Source organism: Ammospiza nelsoni, chromosome 1, assembly GCF_027579445.1.
Source record: "Ammospiza nelsoni isolate bAmmNel1 chromosome 1, bAmmNel1.pri, whole genome shotgun sequence".
NCBI lineage: Eukaryota > Metazoa > Chordata > Aves > Passeriformes > Passerellidae > Ammospiza > Ammospiza nelsoni.
Window position 1 is genome coordinate 44,000,334 of NC_080633.1, and position 22,074 is coordinate 44,022,407.

The 22,074-nt window shown below is 37.7% G+C and overlaps 1 protein-coding gene across 2 annotated transcripts in view; it reads right to left on the reverse strand.

The window, feature by feature from the left end:
- The window catches only part of CPNE4 (copine 4), a 229,248-nt gene that overhangs the window by 72,527 nt on the left and 134,647 nt on the right, over positions 1 to 22,074 (reverse strand). For both annotated transcript variants that reach the window (XM_059468798.1, XM_059468789.1), the window contains 2 exons: positions 17,043 to 17,126; positions 15,632 to 15,721 (listed from right to left, as the gene is read on the reverse strand). In XM_059468798.1, coding sequence (XP_059324781.1) covers positions 15,632 to 15,721; positions 17,043 to 17,126 — 174 coding nt within the window. The remainder of the gene's footprint in view (positions 1 to 15,631; positions 15,722 to 17,042; positions 17,127 to 22,074) is intronic.

The following is a 22,074-nucleotide window of genomic DNA, read 5'->3' on the forward strand; positions in this document are numbered from 1 at the left end:
TGAAACATGGATAGAAATGGATAGAAAAATAGTTAAGGAATTATTCCTGAATATTACAATATATTATCCTTTTTGGATATCTGATTGTCCTTCTTCAGTTATCAGTGGAGAGAAAATATAAAACAGCAAGTGATGCTCAGACATGTATTTGCTTTAAAGTAGGTTTGATACATAATTCAATGTAATGTAGGAGTAAGGTGAGATACAGATATTAGAATCAAGTGTTTCTTGACAGATTGAACTTCACTTGTCTTTCATTATCTGAGATGTGATAACCATTGTCAACAACTGAGAAATGTATGAAACAATTAACCCCTTTTTGGAAATCACTATGAAGCAATGGAAATGCCAAAGGAAAAGGAGATTCACATCATCTCTCATAAAAAAAAAACAACTTGAAAAAGGGAGTCTCACCGAAATGTCTCTGTGTCTCTGTGAGTTACGTATGGGAAAGAGGAGAGAGCAAAGGAAAAGGTGGACTAAAGAGCACTACAAAATCAAAAACAAAGCGGTAAAATAACTTTGGTTTAGCAGAAAATAACTTGAAAGTATGAGCAATGATACTGCCTGCTGCTTGAGTGCTGTGTTCAGAGTGAGAAGACTTGCACATTTTCTGTTTTAAAAAGCCTAAAACCAAGGCTTAATCAGAAACATCCCTGAGTTCTGAAGCAAATGTCCATCTCTCAGATGCTTAAGATTAGTATGGTCAATGAGAGCAACTTTTCATTAATTGCAATGCACAGGACATGGGTAATAAGCTAGAAAGTGGGCTTATGAAAGAAAAATAGTGACCATTTAATTGAAAGTACATTTTTTAATTGAGGCAAAGAGGAAAGAGGGAAAATAAGTTGATAGCTTGTTGTTTTGGTTTTTTTTTTTCCATCAACTACGACATCTTTTTGATAATCATTCAGATCTGGAACAGGAAAAGGCACTAAAGAATTATTATTAGCATGGCAATGTCACATGAAAAATTGATGTTCAAGGAGGAGAAGCTTTAGGAAACTTGCTTAGCCTCTACAAAATCAACATGTGAAAGAGTATAAAAGAAGTAATCTATTTTTGTAAGTAATCATTTTTATAAACTCCAAGCACAATTAATTTCAATATACCAGTGTGTTCATGTTCATTGAATAAAATCATTCATGCTTAAATATGGTTATATTTCTCCATTGTAAGAAAAGAAGGCAAACGGAACATGCAGTTGCTCCTTGTAGTACTGTAATATTCATTTTAGTAACACTCTCCTCTAGATGAAAACAGTATTTTATCACAAAGCCAATGACTGTGTAACATCTTGACTAATATTTGAAATTTACAAGGTAATTAAAGATTCCCAGAATATAATCAAGATACATAATTTACAAATTATACAAGGTAGAAAATTAAAATGATTAATCAACAGCCCCTTTTCATACATGACAGCTGGGAGGTGCAGATCTTACATATATGAAATGTATTCTTCCAAAATATGGTTTTCAGCAAACCACGAGGGGGCTTGGATCAAGCACCTGGACAGCAAAGATGCTGAATTCATACTGCCTGTTCCCCAGGAACATCAGCCTGAGCTCACCACTATCCAGTTTCCTGGAACTGAACAATGGAAACTGCTGCTTTGATTGGAGGTTGCAAAATATATTTCAGCAAATTGCTCTGTTTGATCCAAACTGATAAAAACAATAATTAAGCAAGGATAATAATAATTTTTTTTAAAAGAGTAATGGGCTTTAATTCCAGTTTTAGAATTTAAAGCAAGAAAAGAAAATTTATCTACGAAATGCTGTCTTGACTAGCAAAAATAACTTTTAATTTGGGGAGCACTTCTTTTGAATAATAGTCTGCTAAAATTGTGATAAATTCAAATTGTTTTATGTGAACCAAGCAGCATGTTTTGGGGAAAAAAGTTGAGATGATAATCCTGACCAACTTTAGCCCTTTGTATTTATGCTTGTTTGGCAAGAGATATCTTCAGCATTAAGACAATATAAGCAGAGGGATGGGTGAAAAGGGGATCTGAAAAAAGGATGGGTGAAAAATCTGCCAATATCCTGAGGTTTTCCTTCAGCACAGCATTATGCTGGCACAAACAGGCTATTCACTAAGTGCCCTTGTGGGATTGCTGTTGTAGGACTCTTACTGCAGACCTGCACAGATGCTTCTCTTTCTCCATGGATAGCAAGTGGAAACAGGAACATCTAAAAGTCACAAAAGGATCCTGGCACCTGGATTTCGTGGAAACTTTCCTAAAAGATGCAGGGCAGTATTTCTTAAAAATTATCATTAATTCTGACTGGTTTTGGCAAGTAAAACTTGTGCAATTTTGAGATACTGGAGCAACGGATATCCCAAGAGTAGCATAAATTAATGGATTGATGAATAAGGAAGGTGAAGGAAGGAAGTCTTTCCTGGCAACAGTTTATGGAATAGTGTTTACAAAAATTTTCATTTTTGTTAGTCCTGGCAAACAAACGAGGGAAGGTTTCATTATGAAAAATATGCCTACATTTTGCAGAATTCACTGGAATCTGTAGTGTTGGGGTCGTGAAGGACCCCAGTATCTGCAAATGGGAGACACATATCCTACATCCAAAATACCAGAAGCAGAACTGACTCCAATACCAGCCTCTGCAAATGCTGCACCCTCTGAAACAGAAATATTGAAAAATTAAACAAACAAACAAACAACCCAAAAAAACCAAACAAAACCCCCCCCTACCCTAACCAAACCAAACGTAAAAGAAACCCCTGGCAAACCTCTGCATGCCTTTTAAGATGAAAGTATGCTTAAATGTAATACTCTGTAATGAAAACACTTAGTTTTACAAAAAAACTCAGATTTTTGCCTATGAAGGAATGCTAGTCTACACAAGACTGACAAATGAGTGTCCTTCTTCAGCTCAATTCTTTTCCCCAAACTTCACTTTTACATCCTAAGCTCCTCTGAATAGCCAACCTGCAACTAATCTTGATTTAAATTTGGTGGCAAGCCTGTCCCTGGGCACAGGGCAGTGACAGTGACAAAGTGGTGACCAGAATGATGGTTTGCCTTCTGTAGGAATGAAGGAAATTACCAGCCAAAGGAATCAGCACTGAAACTGTATAGAAGACAGATCAGGCTCTTATTTCTGTATCATTAAAGATCGAAGGAAAGAACTCAAATGTCAACAGCTTTACAAGTGCATGCTTAATGCTCTGAACAGCCAGGAAAATGGGAGCAAGTCAGACTAGGAGAGCATGCAGGGAACATCACATTACCAGGATCCTGTATTTTACTTTTGCAGGTCACCTTAAAGCTATGTAGTGTCAAGGATTTAAAGCTCTTAAGGAGATTAAGAGTTCAAGAGCTGTGAACAAACAAATTTAGGCTACTAAAATCACAATTCTAAGTTTTAAAATGTGCATGAGATGATTATGAGTATGAGTTAGTGATTTTTAATTATTTTGTGCAAGTCTTGCATATTCATAAGTCTGCCTGGAAAAACACACGCTGCATTCTGATGAAGAATGCCATTACCTCTCACTCTTAAAACAGCCTCAGCATAGCACAAGACAAAGTTTCAGGGGCAGGACATGACACTGCAGCAGACTCACTTTCAGATACCCACAGTGACACTGGGGACTGATCCTTCCCACAGCCTCATTTCTAACCACACATGGCACCTTCTGCTGCCCATTCTGCTTCACCTCTGTCCTCCCCAGGGCTGGTAAGTTTCATCTGCCCTAATTCCTCATATCCAGCATGCCGTGGGGAATGGCTGTAGCCAAATCATGCTTCTGATTCCCCAAACCATGCTTCTGCTTCCCCACCTCAGTCAGCCTCTGCCAAATGTCAGAGCTGGGGCATCCAAGGCTCCTAGGAGAGAGGGGCAAGGGAGGGAGGAGGTACGAGCTGTAGCACAGGGTCCCACACTCAGGAAGAAGTTGGAAGGCATTTAGGCTTTGGTTCCATGTCCAAAAAACACAAACAAAACAAAACAAACAAAAAACCAAAAGTCCCCCATGGCCAGATTCTGACTCTCCCCAGACAGCTCCAACTGGTGGGGAGAACACACCTAGGGAGGAAGGACACACCTTCCCCACAGGTATCTCTGTCAGATAATCTGGCTGTGCCCTTTCACCTTTCCTTCTTAGTGGCAGTATCATAAAACATTTAGGTGATAACTTTCAGCACTGCTTGGATCAACACAACTCATCTATCAATAAGATTTATCATCAATGTGAAGCAGCGTTCACACAAACCTCCCCTCCCAGTTCAATTTTATTAATGCATAATACTTGTGGTATTACGAAAAAATACTCTTGAAATCTGAAAATTTGCAATATTTTACTCCCATATTTTATCCTAGTCAAAAACTGAGGACTCATTTCTGGCACAACTCTAATAAAGTATTTTTTCCAATATTTTGAAGTGCAAGGGTCTGAAACACTGTTGTCTGAGAGAACAATTGTGTCTCCCTAATGTGAGTAGCCGACTTCTCAATTAGCCTGTAAAAATAAACCTGCCTTTCCAGACATTAGTCACCAGACTCTCAGATGTTTTGCTTGCAACTAGAGATGGATTCATTAAAAAAACAGAAATAGCTGATATCAAACAGGGATTCTGTTGAAGGGCAGTATTTTTATGAAAAATGTATAAGCTGATACGTACAAGAAAGGAAGGCAGCAGAGGGCTGTGCATGTGTAACCAGGGTCAGTATTTGAATCAGGATGAGTATTTGAAGGCATACACAGAATTCCCTATGCTCTACTGCCACTGCCACAAAATAGTAAAGAACTAGACTGGCTTATCTGGCTCATCTATTTTGTTTATACAAAGCAAATGAGACACACTTCAGCCCTAAATAATCCATTTACCTTTTCATAAAATTTTACTGGAGCAAAAAAAACCACAAACCTTGCAGCATGACCTACTAGCAGTATCCACATCACCTTGCTATAAATATGCAGTTTCTCAGATAATGAAGCCCTAACAATTTAAATGTGTTTCAAATGAAAATCAGCGGAAAATGAAGCTTAAACTTAATTTTGAAAGCTACAAGTATTCGTCATAAGAAAATAATAAAAGTACGTGGTACCAGTATCATCTTTCTGTCAGATGCTAGTGAACACCTAGAGAAAGGGAAATTCTTCTTTACTTCACCACATTTTCACAGTTATTGGCAGTGAACAACTTTGCACTCTTGTGAAGCTGGAAAGAGAATCTAATAGATGCTGTTAAAAGCCAGCCAGACAGCAATAAACACTCATGAATTTGTCCACTGAAAATTTTAGCATATTGACAGATTTTGGCCTCCCAACATCCTTTGACAAAATATCTCTGTCCCATCACCAAATTGTGCTCTATAAAAAGAGAAATACCTTTGTGCCTGGTCACAGTGATTTTCACATTCACGTGCCCTGAGGACAAATAATGAAACCATTCTCTCACCATTCCCCCAAGTCATTAATGACTTCAGAGCTACCTCTTTACCTTTTCCTACCATAGAAAAAAAACTGCTATCAGCAAATCCTGGAATTTTTCAGAACTAAAATCAATAAGGAGCCGCAATAGGGACTCTAGGCTAATAATGTAATGTTCAACAGTGTAAGAGGTGATTAGTAGATCTAAACAAACCTTAGGCATTTGATCTCTAGAGTTGTCTAAGAGATCAACTGCTGATGCTGTTGCTGTTCTTATATTGTAACTTCAGACCAAGGCAATTTGGAGTGCATGGGGCAGGCCAGCCACAGCCTTTTCTATCATCTCTTCTGAAAGCAGGCCAGGAGATCTGACAGCCTTACTGGTACTACTGAGAAAGGATTTCTAGCATTACTCACCTTCTCTTCCACTCAAGGATATATGGGCAATTAATGTGCTTTTCAGGAGAGGAAGGATTAGCACGTTTGTGAAAGGAAACACTGTCACTGTGCTAATCTCAGGCAAAGCAGATACAGTGGCTGTCATGCTTAGGACACGAAACATCTCTATGATCACAAAGTAGTCTTATGCTCAAAGCAGCTTGCAAATCCTTTAAGGTGTTCTGTGGCAGCAATGAGCTAAATACACCAAACTTTGAGCAATTCTGTTGAGCAAAACTTCTATGAATAGCATGGTGGAACAGCTAAATGGAAAGGTGTGGGATTCACATTCTCTGAACCTGAGAGATGCAGTGAGAGAAGCAGGGAAGAGAATTATCAAAACAATTCTTATCTCATTTGCTGCTCCTGTGTTTGTGCACAAGTAGAATGCATTATGGAAGATGGTTTACCTGAAGGGATTTGGTAATTGGATTCTGGTATGAGTGTTTTGTTTTCTTGACCAATCTATGCAAGCTGTGTCCTGGTGGTCGGTCAGGAGACAGTAACGAGATTTTGTTCAGTTTAGATAGAGTGAAATATAGTATAGAATAATATAGTATAATGAAGTAATTAATTAGCCTTCTGAATCAATGGAGTCAGATGTATCATTCTTCCCTGGCATTGGGGTCACCTTGCTTTTCCCATAGAAAGGGGTAAGGATGGCTGCACCTCAGCGGGCAGGTCAGTGCGGGGCTCTGAAGAGCACTGGTTTATCTGAGAGCTGGAGCTCTCAGTGGCAACAGCTGGGGCTGACACAGTGGCAGCTCAGCAGATGAGGGGCCAGGAGAACACCATCCTCCAAGGCCTCCTGAAGGACACAGCTGAGCCATTGCTCCTGGTGAGCAGGCCATTAAAATAACCCCAGTGTCCCCAGTGAACAAGCAGCTCTCGATTTCTCTGTCTGGGTGATACTGGGATGGAGGTGTCCCAAAGGAGATTTATCCTAACATCAAATCCTGCTCAAAGCTCTGAGCTAGTGATAGCAAACAGTGGCAAAACTTCCCTGGCATGCTTTAGCAGCTGTAACACACTAACAGAACAACAGCTACCCATAAACACACTGAAGCCTCTGGTCCCAAGAGCCATGGTTTCCTCCAGTATTACCACAAGGAGGGCTGTTTTTTTTTCATGGAATCCTGTAGAGAACTGCCATTGAGCAATTTCAAAATTGTTGGGAGAACATGAAAATCATGCTTAATTTAGGGTAACTAATTTAGATTTGGTAAGGGAGATAAAACATTTTTTATTGCAAAAAATAATTAATTATGTCAGGTGCATGTACATTATACACATGTACTTACATATTACAAAATGTGTATATCATCTAGCTGTGAGAAAACATGTTTTTTGTAAACTAAAAATGCAGATCTAAATTTTAACAGAATGAGTGTTAGATGAGATCCCTGGGTACAGAAGGGCTAAATACACATATTTAGTGTGAGACTAAGTTCACACTTTTCAAGTAACCACTGTGTAATAAGACATCTTCTAAAATATTTGCATTTAGACACACTTAATACCTATTTCTGCCCTTGTGATGCCCTGAATATCACAAACAACTTATAATTGGGCCCCTGAAGGTACTAGTTCTATTTTTTTTAACAAATGTTTTCTTTTGCCTAATATTTGATTCTGCTAGTTTCTCTGAGAGTACTAAAATTTAAAATACACATTTTATTATCTGCACCATGTAGCCATTTTCACATGGCAGTATGTTAGCCCATAAACTATCAAATACAATTTATAAGTGGAATTTTAAGGTAATCTTTCTGTTTAAAGTATGTAGTTCATTGCAATGACTACATTTATTACAAGATTTTGCAACAAGGAAAGAATTTCTGTGAGTGCCTAATTTTCAATTTACACAGTAAAAAATACAACTGGAAAGAAACCAAAGGCCTTAGTAAGTTGATTATATTTCAGCCAATGTGAGGCTTTGTTACTTTATAAGAGACTGAAATGAGATTGTCTAGAAATTGCCTTCCCTATTTTTTCCAATCTCAGCAGAAAACAATGAAGAAAAAGAATATGAAAAACTGGTTAGACTTCCATTTTTAATATCACAGGATGGTGTAAGTCACACAGTAAAATGTCCTGGAGACACAAAGGCATGAAAATGATGGATTTTCTTTAAGATACACAAGACTTCAAATTCTCTCAGTACAGCATTCAGCTGCTTTACAAGGCTACAGCCATGCCTAATCCTGATCCAGTTTAGTGACAGAAGAGCTTCATTCTTTTATTTTAATTCAAAATGGTAACACTTGTTTCTAAACTTACACAGTAAGCAGCTCTGAGCTAATTCTGGGGTCTGTAAGGATGTTCAGTGCACTATCAACACAGAGATATGAAAATTGGGAAGAATATAGAGGTCATTTAATTAATTGGCATCCCACATGCCCGCCCTCCAGTATGGAATGGTCCTCATTACCAGGGCAGTGCTTTGTTTCATTTTAAATGGTCCCAGGGATGGGACTTAGTGCTCTATCAGCTATTCCCCTGTGAGGGAACCAGACCCCTGATTTGGATTACAGTCAGCAGCACTTACAGGAGCCTCTGCTTCATTTCAGAGGATTAAAACTCGGTTTCAAAGATAATGAGAAAGAGCCCTTCAAAATGTTTCTCATACTGATGACTTGCATAGCAAAGCTGTAGAAGCCTGTACTTATTTGTCTTGAGATGGAACCATGGAGGCAGTTGGCAAATTGAAGGAAGCTCACAAGAAATGCAATGTACAAATTATTTGGAGGCAATCCTCTTATTTGCAAAAGAGAAACAGAGAAAACACTCCTCAGATCCCCTAATCCAGACAAACATAGTCACACAAAATATTTTTTTGTTTTTTGTCCTCTCTGCCCTTGCTTCAGACTATGAATTCTCCTTGTAATGTCAGGACGAAATTTCATTTCTCCCCAAAAGGTCATGGAACTGGTGGTTCTGGTAAGGAACAGGAAGTAAAAATCTCTTTTCACAGGGTGAACTCTGAAATTTGGTCTGTCAGTCATCCAAGTTTGGGAGAAAGACTCCTGTCCCTTGCTACCCTGCCCATTTTATTTAAATATACCAGATTTTCAGCCTTCTACCACCTTTTTCAGCACCCAGGCCCTTGGAGATGTGAATATAATCTCTTTTCTTTATAACAACAGTGTGTCAGATGATCTCTCCTTGTGCAATTCACTTGGATCCTTAATTATTGTGACAACATTTGTTATTTAGAGAGCTCTTTCATCTTCAAAGCACGTCACAAACATCAATTAACCCAAATCTAGATTAGTTAATGTGACAATTAATTTGCTATATATCCAGCAATTCACTGGAGTTCATTTCAATGGAGAACAAACTAGTGGCTATGAAAGTCACTGGAATGAGTTCACTTGACTCCAACAGATATGGGATCAAGCTCATTTCTTGAGTCTATTTCTCTCCCCTAAATCTTGACTGCAACATGGTATTTTCTTCCCTAGCATCTTCAGCTGCTTTATCAAGAATACAACTAAGGAACAGCAAGAGAAAAAAATAAATAAATCTGTAAGCTGAGATCACACACACATAGAGTTAATCAGTTTTGTTTTGAGGGTCATCTTAAATCTTACACTCCACCTGCATCGAGTTTATGAAGATTGATCAGGTCAGTCCTTGACACACTCAGACAAGTCAGGGTTCCAAACACACTGCTACAATTAGTGAATTCAGGAGGCACTCATATCATAAGCCAATTGTAGATTAACCCAAACAGACAACAGGGAGAGTGGTTGCAGCAAATTCCCCACAGTCACTGTAAGCCTTATGAAATAGGCATCTAAAGTTTTTAATAATCATTGTAGTGCCTGTGGTAGCACTTCTCTCTCTCATGTAGAGAAAGCAAGGGGAATATGAAAGAAAAGGAAAAGAAACATTTACTTGAAATGAAGGTTAGATGGTATTTAGGCAAGAAGGTCTCAGACACTGCCTTTCACAGTGTGTTGCTCGATTTTATAATAACCCTCAAAATAATGCATCATTCTCTCTGAAGACTGTATTACAACTCCTATGCTTATGAAGCATAAGTATGCACTGAAACAAATATTTCTCTTAGCTTATTAAATATACACCTCATCCTAATATTTAAGCCTATTTTTTTTTCTTCTTCACCAAGAAGGAACTTTTAATTATCCAAAATTATCAGCTGCACACTGAGCTCTAGAAGAACTTTGCTGAAAATTCACAACACAATAACATCCTTGAAGTGGCTAATAAATAAATAAATAAATAAATAAATAAATAAATAAATAAATACTATTCAGTCTGTAAAGAAAGAGTGGTATTCTCTAAGAGTGACGCAATTATTCTACAGATTCCAGGAAAATGCTTTGACCTAATGAAAAGGAAACAACTAACTAAAAAAGAAATTTGAAATTATCTTTTGATTCATACTAAAGGCATGTAAAGGTTGAGTCACCCTTCTTTATTTTTGAACATTTTCTACATGAAGGACTCCATTTGCAAACATCTCTTCAATAACACCAGGGTAAGCAAGCAGGGAATGATTGGCTCCACTGGCATTAATTTGGTGAGTAAATTGAAGGGAAAATGTAGAACTGCTTAGTTAATCAAGTATGACTGAAATCACCCAATCAAGAAAATAACCAGCAAATCTAGCCTGTGTTGTAATTTGTTCTTGGTGCCAGTCTCTTTCTACATGGAATTAAAAGCCCAAAGAAAACAATAAATGAGCCTTCTTTTAGGGAACAGCATAAAATCCTTCAGCTCATGCCTTTCTAATCATCATTTGACACTGCTTGAATTGCCTTTTAAGGCATGTGCTTTTCAAAATCCTGCAGAAATTATTGCTGTTGACCACAAACTGTTTCTTTCCATACTAGTGCTTCACATACTCTGGCAGCTAAACTGTGAAAGAATAAAAGCACTAATGGATTTGTCTGACTATATTATTCCTTGTATTTTAAACTTTACTTGGTCTCCTTCACAGGTTCTGCTCAGTTACTTTCACTAGTGGCTTTCAGAGATACTGAGGGTTTATTTTACAGTTTATAATGCACCTTTATAAGCAGAGCTGTAGTCAAGTATTAAAGGTCACTGAAAACTTATTGATCTAGAGAACACAGCAGCAATAATTCAGAGAATATAAAAATATCCGCTGCTATTCACTTTTCCTTAACTCAGAATGGAGCAAACAATCTGTAAAAAGCAATTTCTTCCCCTAATGATCCATCATTTTGCATGAAAGAGTCAACACTTTTAAGAAATCAGAAGGAAACAGAAGGTTATAACTGTCTGAAGCAGACCCAACATTCCACCCCCAAAACTGCAATAGCAGACACTGGGAAGTGATCATTATAATAAGAACAAATTCTCATGTAATGATTTTAATTAATAAAATTAAAATCAAGTGATTATCTATTTGCATCCAGAACAATGTCAAGATCTTTTTTGTAAGCTGTGCAGCTTCTTCTATTAATATTGTAATGAGGTTCACATTATATAATAGTATCAACAAGGCAGAGACAGCACTGCATAGATTACTAATTTAAGCAAAGTGCTGGTCTCTCAAGACCTTGTTAACAATGACCTACCAAAAAATGTAGAAAATTCACAGTCTATGAAAATTCACATTGGAAAGTGACTTATTTATCAAGATCTTAATAAGGAAATAAATTGAAAATGACCTTTAAAGTCCTGAGTGCACCTTGCTAGAACTAAGAGCATTGTAGATACACTGCAGTTTACAAGCACATGGAAGTAGACTTGTCAGCAGAAACCCAAACATTGCCTGTGCTGAGATACATCTACTCCAACACATCAGATAGACAGAGCCAAGAGAGTCAACTGGACATAAAAGAAAATGGAGAAGAATGGCAGGAACCAAGTTTTAATCTCATTAGAAGCACACAGGAAGAGGCAACCTTACCATGGTTGCCAAAAGAAACTGTACTGTCTGAGGGCTTCAGGCTGCAAAGAGCCATTCATACACACAGAGAGAGGCCTTACAGCCCGGTGTATGGAACAGCCCTGGTAACCACGGCTGCGTGTCCCTCTCGCAACTGCACCAATTTCACTGTGATCAGCACCTGTAATCTGGGTCACGCAGGGATGAAGCAGTAAACAAGCTGACAGCAATGATATAATTGCAACAGACAGATTTTTGAAAGGTAGAAAAATATCTAATGGACAGCCTTCCTTCGAAAATTTCCCCTATGTGGGTGGAAGATGGAAAGGGCTTTCTATACAGATATGACATGTGCCTCCCACTCTCCTAGCAGCTTATCAGTTCACCTCAGAAACATTTTTATTCCCTCAGTTTTTTTCCCTCAGTTCCTACTTTTCCTTGTGAACAGAACTTCTTTTGAGGAGGTTCTCCATACAACCTCAGCAGGAGATAGAATTATTGTATGCCGTGTGCTTGTTTGGCCTTTGCCTAACAAGCACCTTGTTAGGAGTTTATTTTCCAAGTGTTATAGCACCTAACACTAAAACAAAAAGAGATTATTTTTCTGTATACATTCCCAGGACTTCTCTAGAGAAAGAAGAACCCTGCAACTATTAGAATGGCAGTAGATGATCTCTACCAGAAGGTAACCACAATACAATCTTTTATTTCAGATAAACCATTGACAGCAACATAACTCACATGCTGAAACCAGATTTGAATGCCAAAGTTTCACAATTTACAGGACTTTCAGCAGAACAGACTAGGATAAACCTGCCCTCAGAAGGAGTACAATCCTCACTCAGATTTATCAGTAGTCACTTTTGTGATTTGAAAATCTTTACATATCAGAAAAGCAATGCACCACTTTTGGATCTAAGAGGCATTTTGTTCACTTCAATGCATACACTAATTGTCTGTCCTGTTAGCATTAAAAGAAGGTATGATTGGCACTGAAGCGTGACCAGACTTCTTGGATGGTTTCACTGTCTGGGAAGAAAAGCTTAGTAGGTCCATAAATCTAATATATACTTCTCATAATAAAACCTAGAGCAGCAATAATTGTAATAAAGTTTTACAAGATGTCCTGAGAGGAATAAAATGTTCATTATTCTCTGCACCACAGCTAAATAAAGCAAAATTAGTTTTTTCTTTAAAAGCCCATAAGTAATTAAAATTAACAGACTTTGTAAAGAATGATAGCAAAAGACTTTTGGCAGACCCAAACTATTGGTTGCTTTGATTTTAGTGACCTTGCTCATCTTATCTTTCTAAACAGACATTTGAAACCAGAAAGTTTCAAATGCCCAGACAGTGTAAAGACTGCTTTATGTGCAAGATTTATGAAGAGCAAACTCCCTGTGAGCTGAATGACTTTCTGTGAGTTGTTAGGGTTCTTTTCCCATGTTAATCCTCATTCCCCATTACAAAAAAATCTGACCACTAAGCTCAGTACCCATTTGAATTCAGTGGCAGAGATGAAGGGCGAGGACTTCAGGCTTCCAAACAGCCTACAGAGGTAAACCAAAGGTAGGCATAATTGCAAAGTGTCTGCAGTTGAGAATTTCCACAAGCTGACAGCTCCCTCCGAGCCTTTCTGGTGCCTCTTTAAGCCTTAACTTAGATTATGCTTTTAGAGTATGTTAAAAACTAACAGCAGGAAGAGACACAAAACTACCCAGCCTTATGCAATTACTGCTCACAGTGATCAAACAATCTTGGCAAGAAGCTGGTGCTCAGCAAGGCAGCTGGAATACACTAAATCTCCCCCACGTTAAATAAGGCGCAGGGAACTCTTCCAACACTTAGCAGTAACATATTGCTATATACTTTATGAAGTGAAACAAAGCAACTGAAGTCAAAATTTCCAAAATATGGTAATGCAAAGAGTAGAATGCTTAGCCAATCACAGTAAAACAAAATATAAACATTCTTACAGTGCTATACCAGTCACAGACACTTCATCTCTCTAATTCTTATAATTTTCACTCTTCTGTCCTAGCTGCCATCCAATTCCTAGGTTATAGATCATCTAGAAAAGAAGTAAATAATTATCTGAGAAGTACTATATGGCATCTCTCAAATATAAGTGATTTGGGTGGCTGCTCTACCATAACAGTCTTATCTTACACTCACCAAAACTTATAAAAGGCCTGATTTGAAATAAGTATAAAGTTGTTTTTTTTATTTTACAGCCATAATTAGTTTTAAAATATTCCTGTACTCATAATCTGATGCACATCTTAGTACTTTTAGCTTTTCTGCAAATAGCTGAACTGTAGCCTCAGGCAAATACTCAGATATCTAAAGCAGGGCTGCAAACATTTGCATACACAAGCGAAAACCATGAAAAGTTCTCCCAAAAAGAGGGAATAAAAGATTGTCTTGAAAATTACCAGTTGTTTAATGAGACCTGTCTTGCTCTGGTTTTCTTCTTCAGCCATTCTCTCACTGACTGCCTGTATCTTCTCTACAGGCAGTCCTAAGGGACTACTCTTGTTCGTCTTCACTTCTACCCTTTCAGCCTGTCTTTTGGCAGCTTGTCTGCAAACAATTTTGACTACTGTCTCTGCTCATAGCTCAAAAGACCATCTTTATTCCCAGACCCATCTTCTTCTGCCCACACTGAAATCTGAGCCTTTCTTATACATTCTCACCTTGATTTCAAAGATAAGAGCATTTTTCTCCCTGTGGAACCTCATTTCTCTACACTTATGGACTTGCCACTTGTTCTCACATCCTAGACTTCATATTTTGCTTGCTTCTCTTCCTAGGTTTTCTCATCTAAGTGATTTAAAGACCACATGTACACAATGTGATGAAGGCAGTGCTGTGCTAATTCTGCTTTTCATTTCAGTAGCAGAAATCTGATCCATTTCTTGACTCAAATTTATATGTTGTTCCATAATAACAGGGCTAATTTTGTGAATCCAAGCATTCATAAGACAGCTTTTATACCCTTTCCACACATCTGTGGAAAGGGTAAAAAAGTTACAGCGAAGATGTGCACTGTAACATGTCCTCACCATCATTTTATTTTTTCCATCTGCACAGTGCATCCTGCGGTAAGGAGTGAAAAATGACAAGACCTGTTCTCCAGGGTTTTGCAGCTATAATGATGAAAGAAGAAATGTTTGCAAGGACAAAATAAAATTCTATTAAGTAATTTGATATAGTAAGAAAAAAAATAGTCATACTTTTAGGTCCAATATCCTTCCATCAGGTCTAAAAGTCTGAATAGACACTCTGCACCAGTGCTCTTTGTTTGATGTTTTTAAATTTAGTATTAGCCTTAAACCTGGTCAGAAAAACAATTGGATAAAGATTTGATTTAAGACAAATTAGCCAAAAGAAGATGATTTTTTTCTACACAAAGCTCCATGTTCCCAATTATCTGTCTTTCTGCCGACTAGAAACTCTTCCATTACTATGACACATGTCTTTTTGCGGCCATCCTATTCTTCAAGTATAATAAAAAATCTCCTATTGCAGCGTTTCTTTTACAGAAGGCCTCCAGATATAGAAGTGAGGAAATAGTAGTTAAGATTGTGGTAGGGCTGCCTCTTCTCCTGAGTATACTTTCACCAGTTAAATGATGTTGGATTTAAATTATGCAACTGACTGGGGAAAACAGCCCCATATTTTTTGAGGTTACTGTAAAAAATATAGAGCATAATCTACTCATTACAGTGGATTACCACCTCTCTGCATCCTTAATTTGATAATGGTAATCATAATGCAGCTGTGTGATCATCTTTTCCATCAAAGAAGAGGGAAGTGAAGAATAGCAATCTACACTTGAAAAAGAGAGACCAACTTTTGTTTTCTATGAGTAAAACTATTAAAAAAGTAGGAATTACTTCTGACCTTTAGCCTGCGATCCTGGTCTCCACTGCACAGAGAATTTACAGACACTTTAAAGGTCTTCCACGCTGGATTTAAGTTATTCATCACAACCTGTGAGTGAAAAGAAGAAAGAGAACCCTTAACATTTCCACATCTCTCAGCAGAATGCTAACAAGAGCCACAATTCTCAATACAGTACATTCACCAGCAAGAGAAGAAAGCAGAGCTCAGCTGGAGTTTTCAGAACTACATCCAATGAGATATGAGCCCTTGAGCAACAGGCACTTTCCAACACTTTTCCTCTGCAAAGCCCCAAAAGGAGCAGGAGTGGGAAATGGACCCATACATACCCACAGATGATGTTACAGACATTGCTCCAGCACTGCCACACCCCAGTGGGAGAAAACTGACAAGGGAGAGGGTGCAGAATTTAACTGGAAGCAATGAAGACATGCAGGACTGGGCTTTGGGGATCGACAACATCAATTTACAGGCACACTGTTTACCTTACTAGGAAAACTCTGCGGAATCCATAACAGGTTTATAACCCCTAACACCTGCCACAGCTCCACCCTGTACACCTAAATGCCATTTTTAAAGGCAGTGCCATTTATTATGGAGCAATTATGTCACTAGTTGATAACAAACAAATGTAAAGCACCCAGATTACAATCCCTGAGAGGATGTGGGGAAGAAGCAACATAGTATTAATGGGAAAATATGATACAGCCTGTAGCCTGGTTTTGGCTAAATCTAATGTTTAAATCTCCTGACCTTCCAACCGAGTACCTGCCAATTTAATTAGGTTTGGACCTTTGGCTTCATCTTCCTTTACTCTAAGGTGCATAAGTCAAGACCTGATACCCATTAGTTAACGACACCAGAGTGTAACACCAGGAAGTGTATCGGTGATATTTTTGCCTGACATGTGAGAGGAATGATGCATCTGACTCCATTGATATCAGAAGGCTAATTAATTACTTTATTGCACTACATCACATTACATCTAAAAGGAATCTGCACAAGCACCCAACTCAACTCAACTCAGCTGAACAAAATCTCATGACTGTCTGCTGACCAGCAGCCTGGACATGTGCTTGGCCCTGATAGGCCAAGGAAACAAAATGCCATCACTTTCGGTAAACAATCTCCACATTGCATTCTACTTTGACACAACACAGGAGCAGCAAATGAGATAAGAACTGTTCTTTCTTTCTCTGAGGTTCCTTGCTGTGATTCCCAGAAAATCCTTGGGAAGTTGTGCCTTGCTTTTCTCTGAGAAGAGAAATGCGGCCACAGAAAGTGTTTTAAAGTGTGAGTGTTTGCACATCCACATTTAAAACCACTTCCCTTTGTGACATGGGAAGCATAAAGTATGCCTCCTGACAGCCCATCTGTGTCCTTGGAAAGTGAATTCAACTCTATTCCTTACCTCAGTCCTGTGAACAAGTTGTTGGGTTGCATCATCGTTCACCCGAAAAATCTCCAGAAAAGGATCAGATTTGCTGAAAAAATCCTAAAATAAAGTACAGGATCAGTTACTCTTGAGGCTTCATTTTCTTTCAGCTTTTCAGGCACAATGCACTGGGTTCTTCCCTGACTGCTAATGAAAAGGAAGAGCCAGAGTAGTTTTAGTGAGACGTCTTGGTGTTTCTCAGCAATACTTCATTCTTGTCCTTGTCTCACAAGGATTCCTGTGGTACTGTTGTTATTCTCAGTTTGACTATTTAATCATGGCATGCAAAACTGTAAAATATCATTTTACAACCTCTTCCCTTCTTACATCCAGCCCAGATTCCTGAGCATTAGCTCTGTCATCCACCTACCTTGTTTCTTTTTTCCTCCACACCTGTTTGATCTTTTGACACCAGTTTTCTAATGCATTGCACTTTGAAGCATATTCCACACTGGGGTTGAATTGCACACTGTTCACCTACCCTCTCAAAACAGAAATTAATTGGCCAAGACATTATGCTGCCACCAACTAACACAAGTCCTGTCACAATGGATTAGAGGTGGTTAGAGAAGCCAGTCCTCTTCAGGGTGTGGTAACATGGCCCATGCTAAGATGACAAACAGAGCAGTGTAATGCAGGAAACAACTTGGTATCACTAGGCAAATCTGTGACACTGCAGAACACCTTCTCCTAGTCTTGTATCTAGCTAACAACCCTGAACTTTCTTACACAAACCTAAATTAAGTTGATTTTTATAGTGCTGCTTTAGTTTGGTCACAGGCTCTTTTGTTTCAACATCTCATTTATTCTGGATATGCTAGTTCGGAGGAAGAAGAGTAACTGCCTGCTAACCCAGGAGGGAGAAACCTTCAAATTTCTAACTGTGCTATGCTGAAAAAGTAGGGTTCAAAAGCACTAAGTCCATTTCCTATAGTTTCAAGTCCCTTCTTAATTTTCTTCTTCAAAAGAGCCACATGATGAACTTTGTGCATATGCATATTATTCTTCTGTATAGGACATATCCAAAACCACACACCCCATGTCAGTTTGGGGAAGTGAAAAAGTCTGTTCAGTATCCAAGTGTTTCTATGATAGTGTTAGTGTAAAAATTACTCTAATAGATATAATTCTATTAATTTCTCCTCACCAAATGTCCACCATACCTATTTTTGATTAGCTGCAAAACCATTGGTTTGGGAACAACTTTGGATAAGATGCTAGCCAAAGTCTGGGCCTTGCAAAATTATTTTTAGGGCACTTTTTCAATTCCACAAGTTCAAAACAAAAAACTCAGGGCTTTGAAAAGGGACACCTGAATTTGAATGTCTGGAGAAGAAAATGAGTTCCTACAGACCACAAAGCCTTGAGCAAGGCTCAAGGGACCTTAAGTCTTGTCATCCCCTAAAAATGACATAATGTTGTGGTGAGAGGGCTGTTTTATCATTGATCTGCTTCTTCACTTTCTAGAGAAAACTTAGTGGCCCGTTTAACAGCTGATGCAAAGCTCATGAAGATTTATTTGTCAAATCCTTTCATGGGGAGCATGGAACAACAAAGCTGTTGGCTTTGTTATTTGTTCCAGCTACATGGTAAACAGGACATTTTACATCAACCTCTGTAAAACCGGTGTCAAATTCAACTAAATAACTCTAGAGTTTGCCTCAAGGCCCTGATGAAGATTTAGTATCTGGACACCACTCAAAATTTGAAACTTCTAGGATATGGAGGGTTTTGTTGATCAAATTCTGCCAGATTGCCGGTGTATAGCAAAGAGAACAAGCAGAGAGAGAGGGTGTTGGTTTAATCATAGTGACACGAAAATCCAGAGTGCATAGGGTTAAAAAAGACTGAGCTGTCTCTTCTCACACAGAAGCATTCTGATTGAAGTTGGGTAAAAGCTTAATGTTCAGAGTTTCTTTATCAAACACAAATTGATAAGTTATTTGAAAGTACCTCAAAATGATATATCCAAAGAATGCACCCTGCTGTGCAAAAGCATTCAGAAAGGAAGCCAAGATTTCATTTAATGCTCAAAACACAGTATTGTTCCTAGCTGAATATCACAAAGGTATGACAGCACATCAGCACAAAGGAAATAATTTCTGGTTTTAACTACCAAGATAACACCACATAAAAGGAAAGATTTTAATGCTGGATGGTTGTTTATATTACTCCTCCTCCAATGCAAAATAAAGACCTAATTACTATCAGAATTGAGGTGTGAACAAAAAAATCCTTCTATATTGGAAGTGCTTTGCAATAAGTAGAAATGATAAGCTAAAGAAACATTTGCTTTCACAATTAACTTTTTTTGGTTGTTATGTTGAAATTAATAGCTTTGTATTATCCTCCAAGAATATCCTCTGAAAGAAGAATAGCTGCAATATAGTGTGCTATTTTAATAATATTTAAATGATTAATGTAATACATTTGCTGGTGGTATAATGCACATTGTTCTTTCAGTATGCGCAGCAGTTATACAGTAATAACACAAGTACATTAGATTTAAAAAAATTAGATATATCTGTTTCTAAGCCCCTAGTTTGACACATGTTTTAGTAGATTCATTTTCAGACCCCAACAATTTTTAAAATTCAGGATTGGGGATCAAGTCAAAGGTCCCTTAAAGAAGGGTGAAGCTGCCAAAAGACTAAAATGTTGAATACTATGCAACAGGGCATTTGATGAGGTTTTTTTCGGTAGTAGTTTAATACCAAAGAACTATATAAAAAAGCAATATTAGCTCATATTTTGCAGATATTTGCTGGATAATCTTTCCCAAAGAATGGTAACTGCTTCTCTCAGAACAGGAGAAGCAGTTTTCCTGCCTCAGTGCTCATAATTTATTATAGCTATCATAAAAAATGTAGCTGCTTGTTATAGTAATTGTGACACAGCTATTAATGCAATAAAACCTTTCCAAAAGTTATTGTTCCACAGTGAAGTGTTCTCAGTGGATCTCTTGAAACAAAGATGTGCCATTTGAGCTGACAGAGCTTCAATAAAACATGAAAAAGCAGTTATACCTTCCAAATAAGCACTGTAATAAAAGAATATAACTGTTATTTCTGCTGAAGTCAGTTAACTAAAGGAAACTTTCCTATCCATAATTTTCCAATAATTTTTCACTGAATGTTTCAGCCACTCCAGTAGGAAAAAATTATTAGGCTTTGTTCTGTAGCTTCTCTAAAATTCTTGCAGTTTTACGTCAGGAGAGTAAAAAACATGCAACAAACATATCCTCCCTGATAAATCTGATCAACAAATTCAGTTTAATTTTCCAAAAATAAGTTGTTCAAGTGTTTTTCCTTAGTGTAGGAAATACATACAGAGGCTTCCTCTGTTTTTCAGGAGACTCCAAAGCCAGTTTCAACCCTCAGTTTGTTTCTCTGATATTACATCTCTACTCAGGTGGTCACTTCTCTGAGTGGGGAGAGGCATGCAAAACCATGCCTAGGATTTTACAAATTGGCTCTTTGCAATTCTTGGATGTTTATTTCCCTTTTTGTGTCATCAGAGCACTCATTCTTTTTCACCAATGGCTGAACTGTGAAATGTAAGTAATTTCAAACCTTAATAAAAATAATTACCAATAGTGCCTTGCATCTAATGATGTCAAAGTTCATTATAAGCTGTACAATTTTTTTATAGAGGAAGTATCCTCTATAAGAAAATTTTCAGCCTCTAAAATCAAGTTTCAGCCAGGTATTGAGCTACATCTTTAGCTGGAGGAAATTGAAAGACTTCTTTCAATGCAATAGATTTCCAGAGATTTTCATCAGTTGAAGACAGGAGTTTGGATTCAGATAAGACATGATGAGTCACTGCTTGACTTGCACACTGCATCATCTAAGAATTCTTTTTTAGATGAAGCCCACCTTGACTGGACATGTTCAATGGCAAGAATGACAACACTGTTGCAGTATTTCAGACTGATCCTTCTCACCTTATCCCCATAAAGTGTTTCAATCACTGTCTAAAACTGCTTCTCAGTCAACGCTGACTTGGCTCAGAATTGCACTCTGGCAGTATCCTTTATACCAACAAGAGCTACAAGCAATCATAATATTTAAAGCAGATCACATCTTGCATTTGTGGAAAGCAATAACTAAGTGGAGTCCTATTATGTTGCTTATGTCCTTTCCTTTTTCCTAGATGTGACAGCATGTGGAATGGGAGGAAATTGTACAAGTTTGGGAATCACCTCTAAAGATACCTGTCTAAAGAAAGGCTGTTAAATTGACATTTTGACACCTAAATAAATTATGCAACTCAAAACCGCTCAGACTCCAGCAACTCTGGAAGAGGAAAGTAATTTATTTTTCAGATGAGATGCAAATTCAGGTCCTGATAATTTATGATTGTTAATGATCCTGAGCACAGTAAAATTCTATACATTTTATAAAGTTTATTTTGAAGTTATATGCCAGTACTATTCATCTTTCAGTGTACTTTCTGCTTGCCTGAGATTTTCTGGTAGTTTCAAGTGAAAATATTTTTCATAAGTTACAACCTGATTTTGTAAACCTGATGTATATGTATCCAAAAGTAGTTTCACTGATTTGATTTTAAGCTACTCTCACATCAGATGTTTACAAGAACACACTTGGGGCATCACCATCCTAAACCTTTTTATAATTCTGCCATATGTTTCTAATTAGAAGCATCTCCATGTATAAGAAGGGACTATATACCTCAGAGTATTCTATGCCTGCTATTACACTGAAATGACAGAGAGTGGTACAAGCAGACATCAGGTTTTCTTGGGTTGTGAGTCGAGATACTTATTATAATTGCTAAACAATAACAGATAATTTCAGAAAGAGGTATTCCTTATAATGTTGAGAAGTGTTTGAGTCAGTGGAAAGTTTTTTTCCTAGAGAAGGAAAAAGTTTTTCACAACTATGCAAGTCTTTTTCTCACATTTGATATACTTTTTGTTGAACAAAATGTCTATCATGACTGAGCTGTTATGAAATTTTCTATCTGTATTTTAGGAAACTTCAGT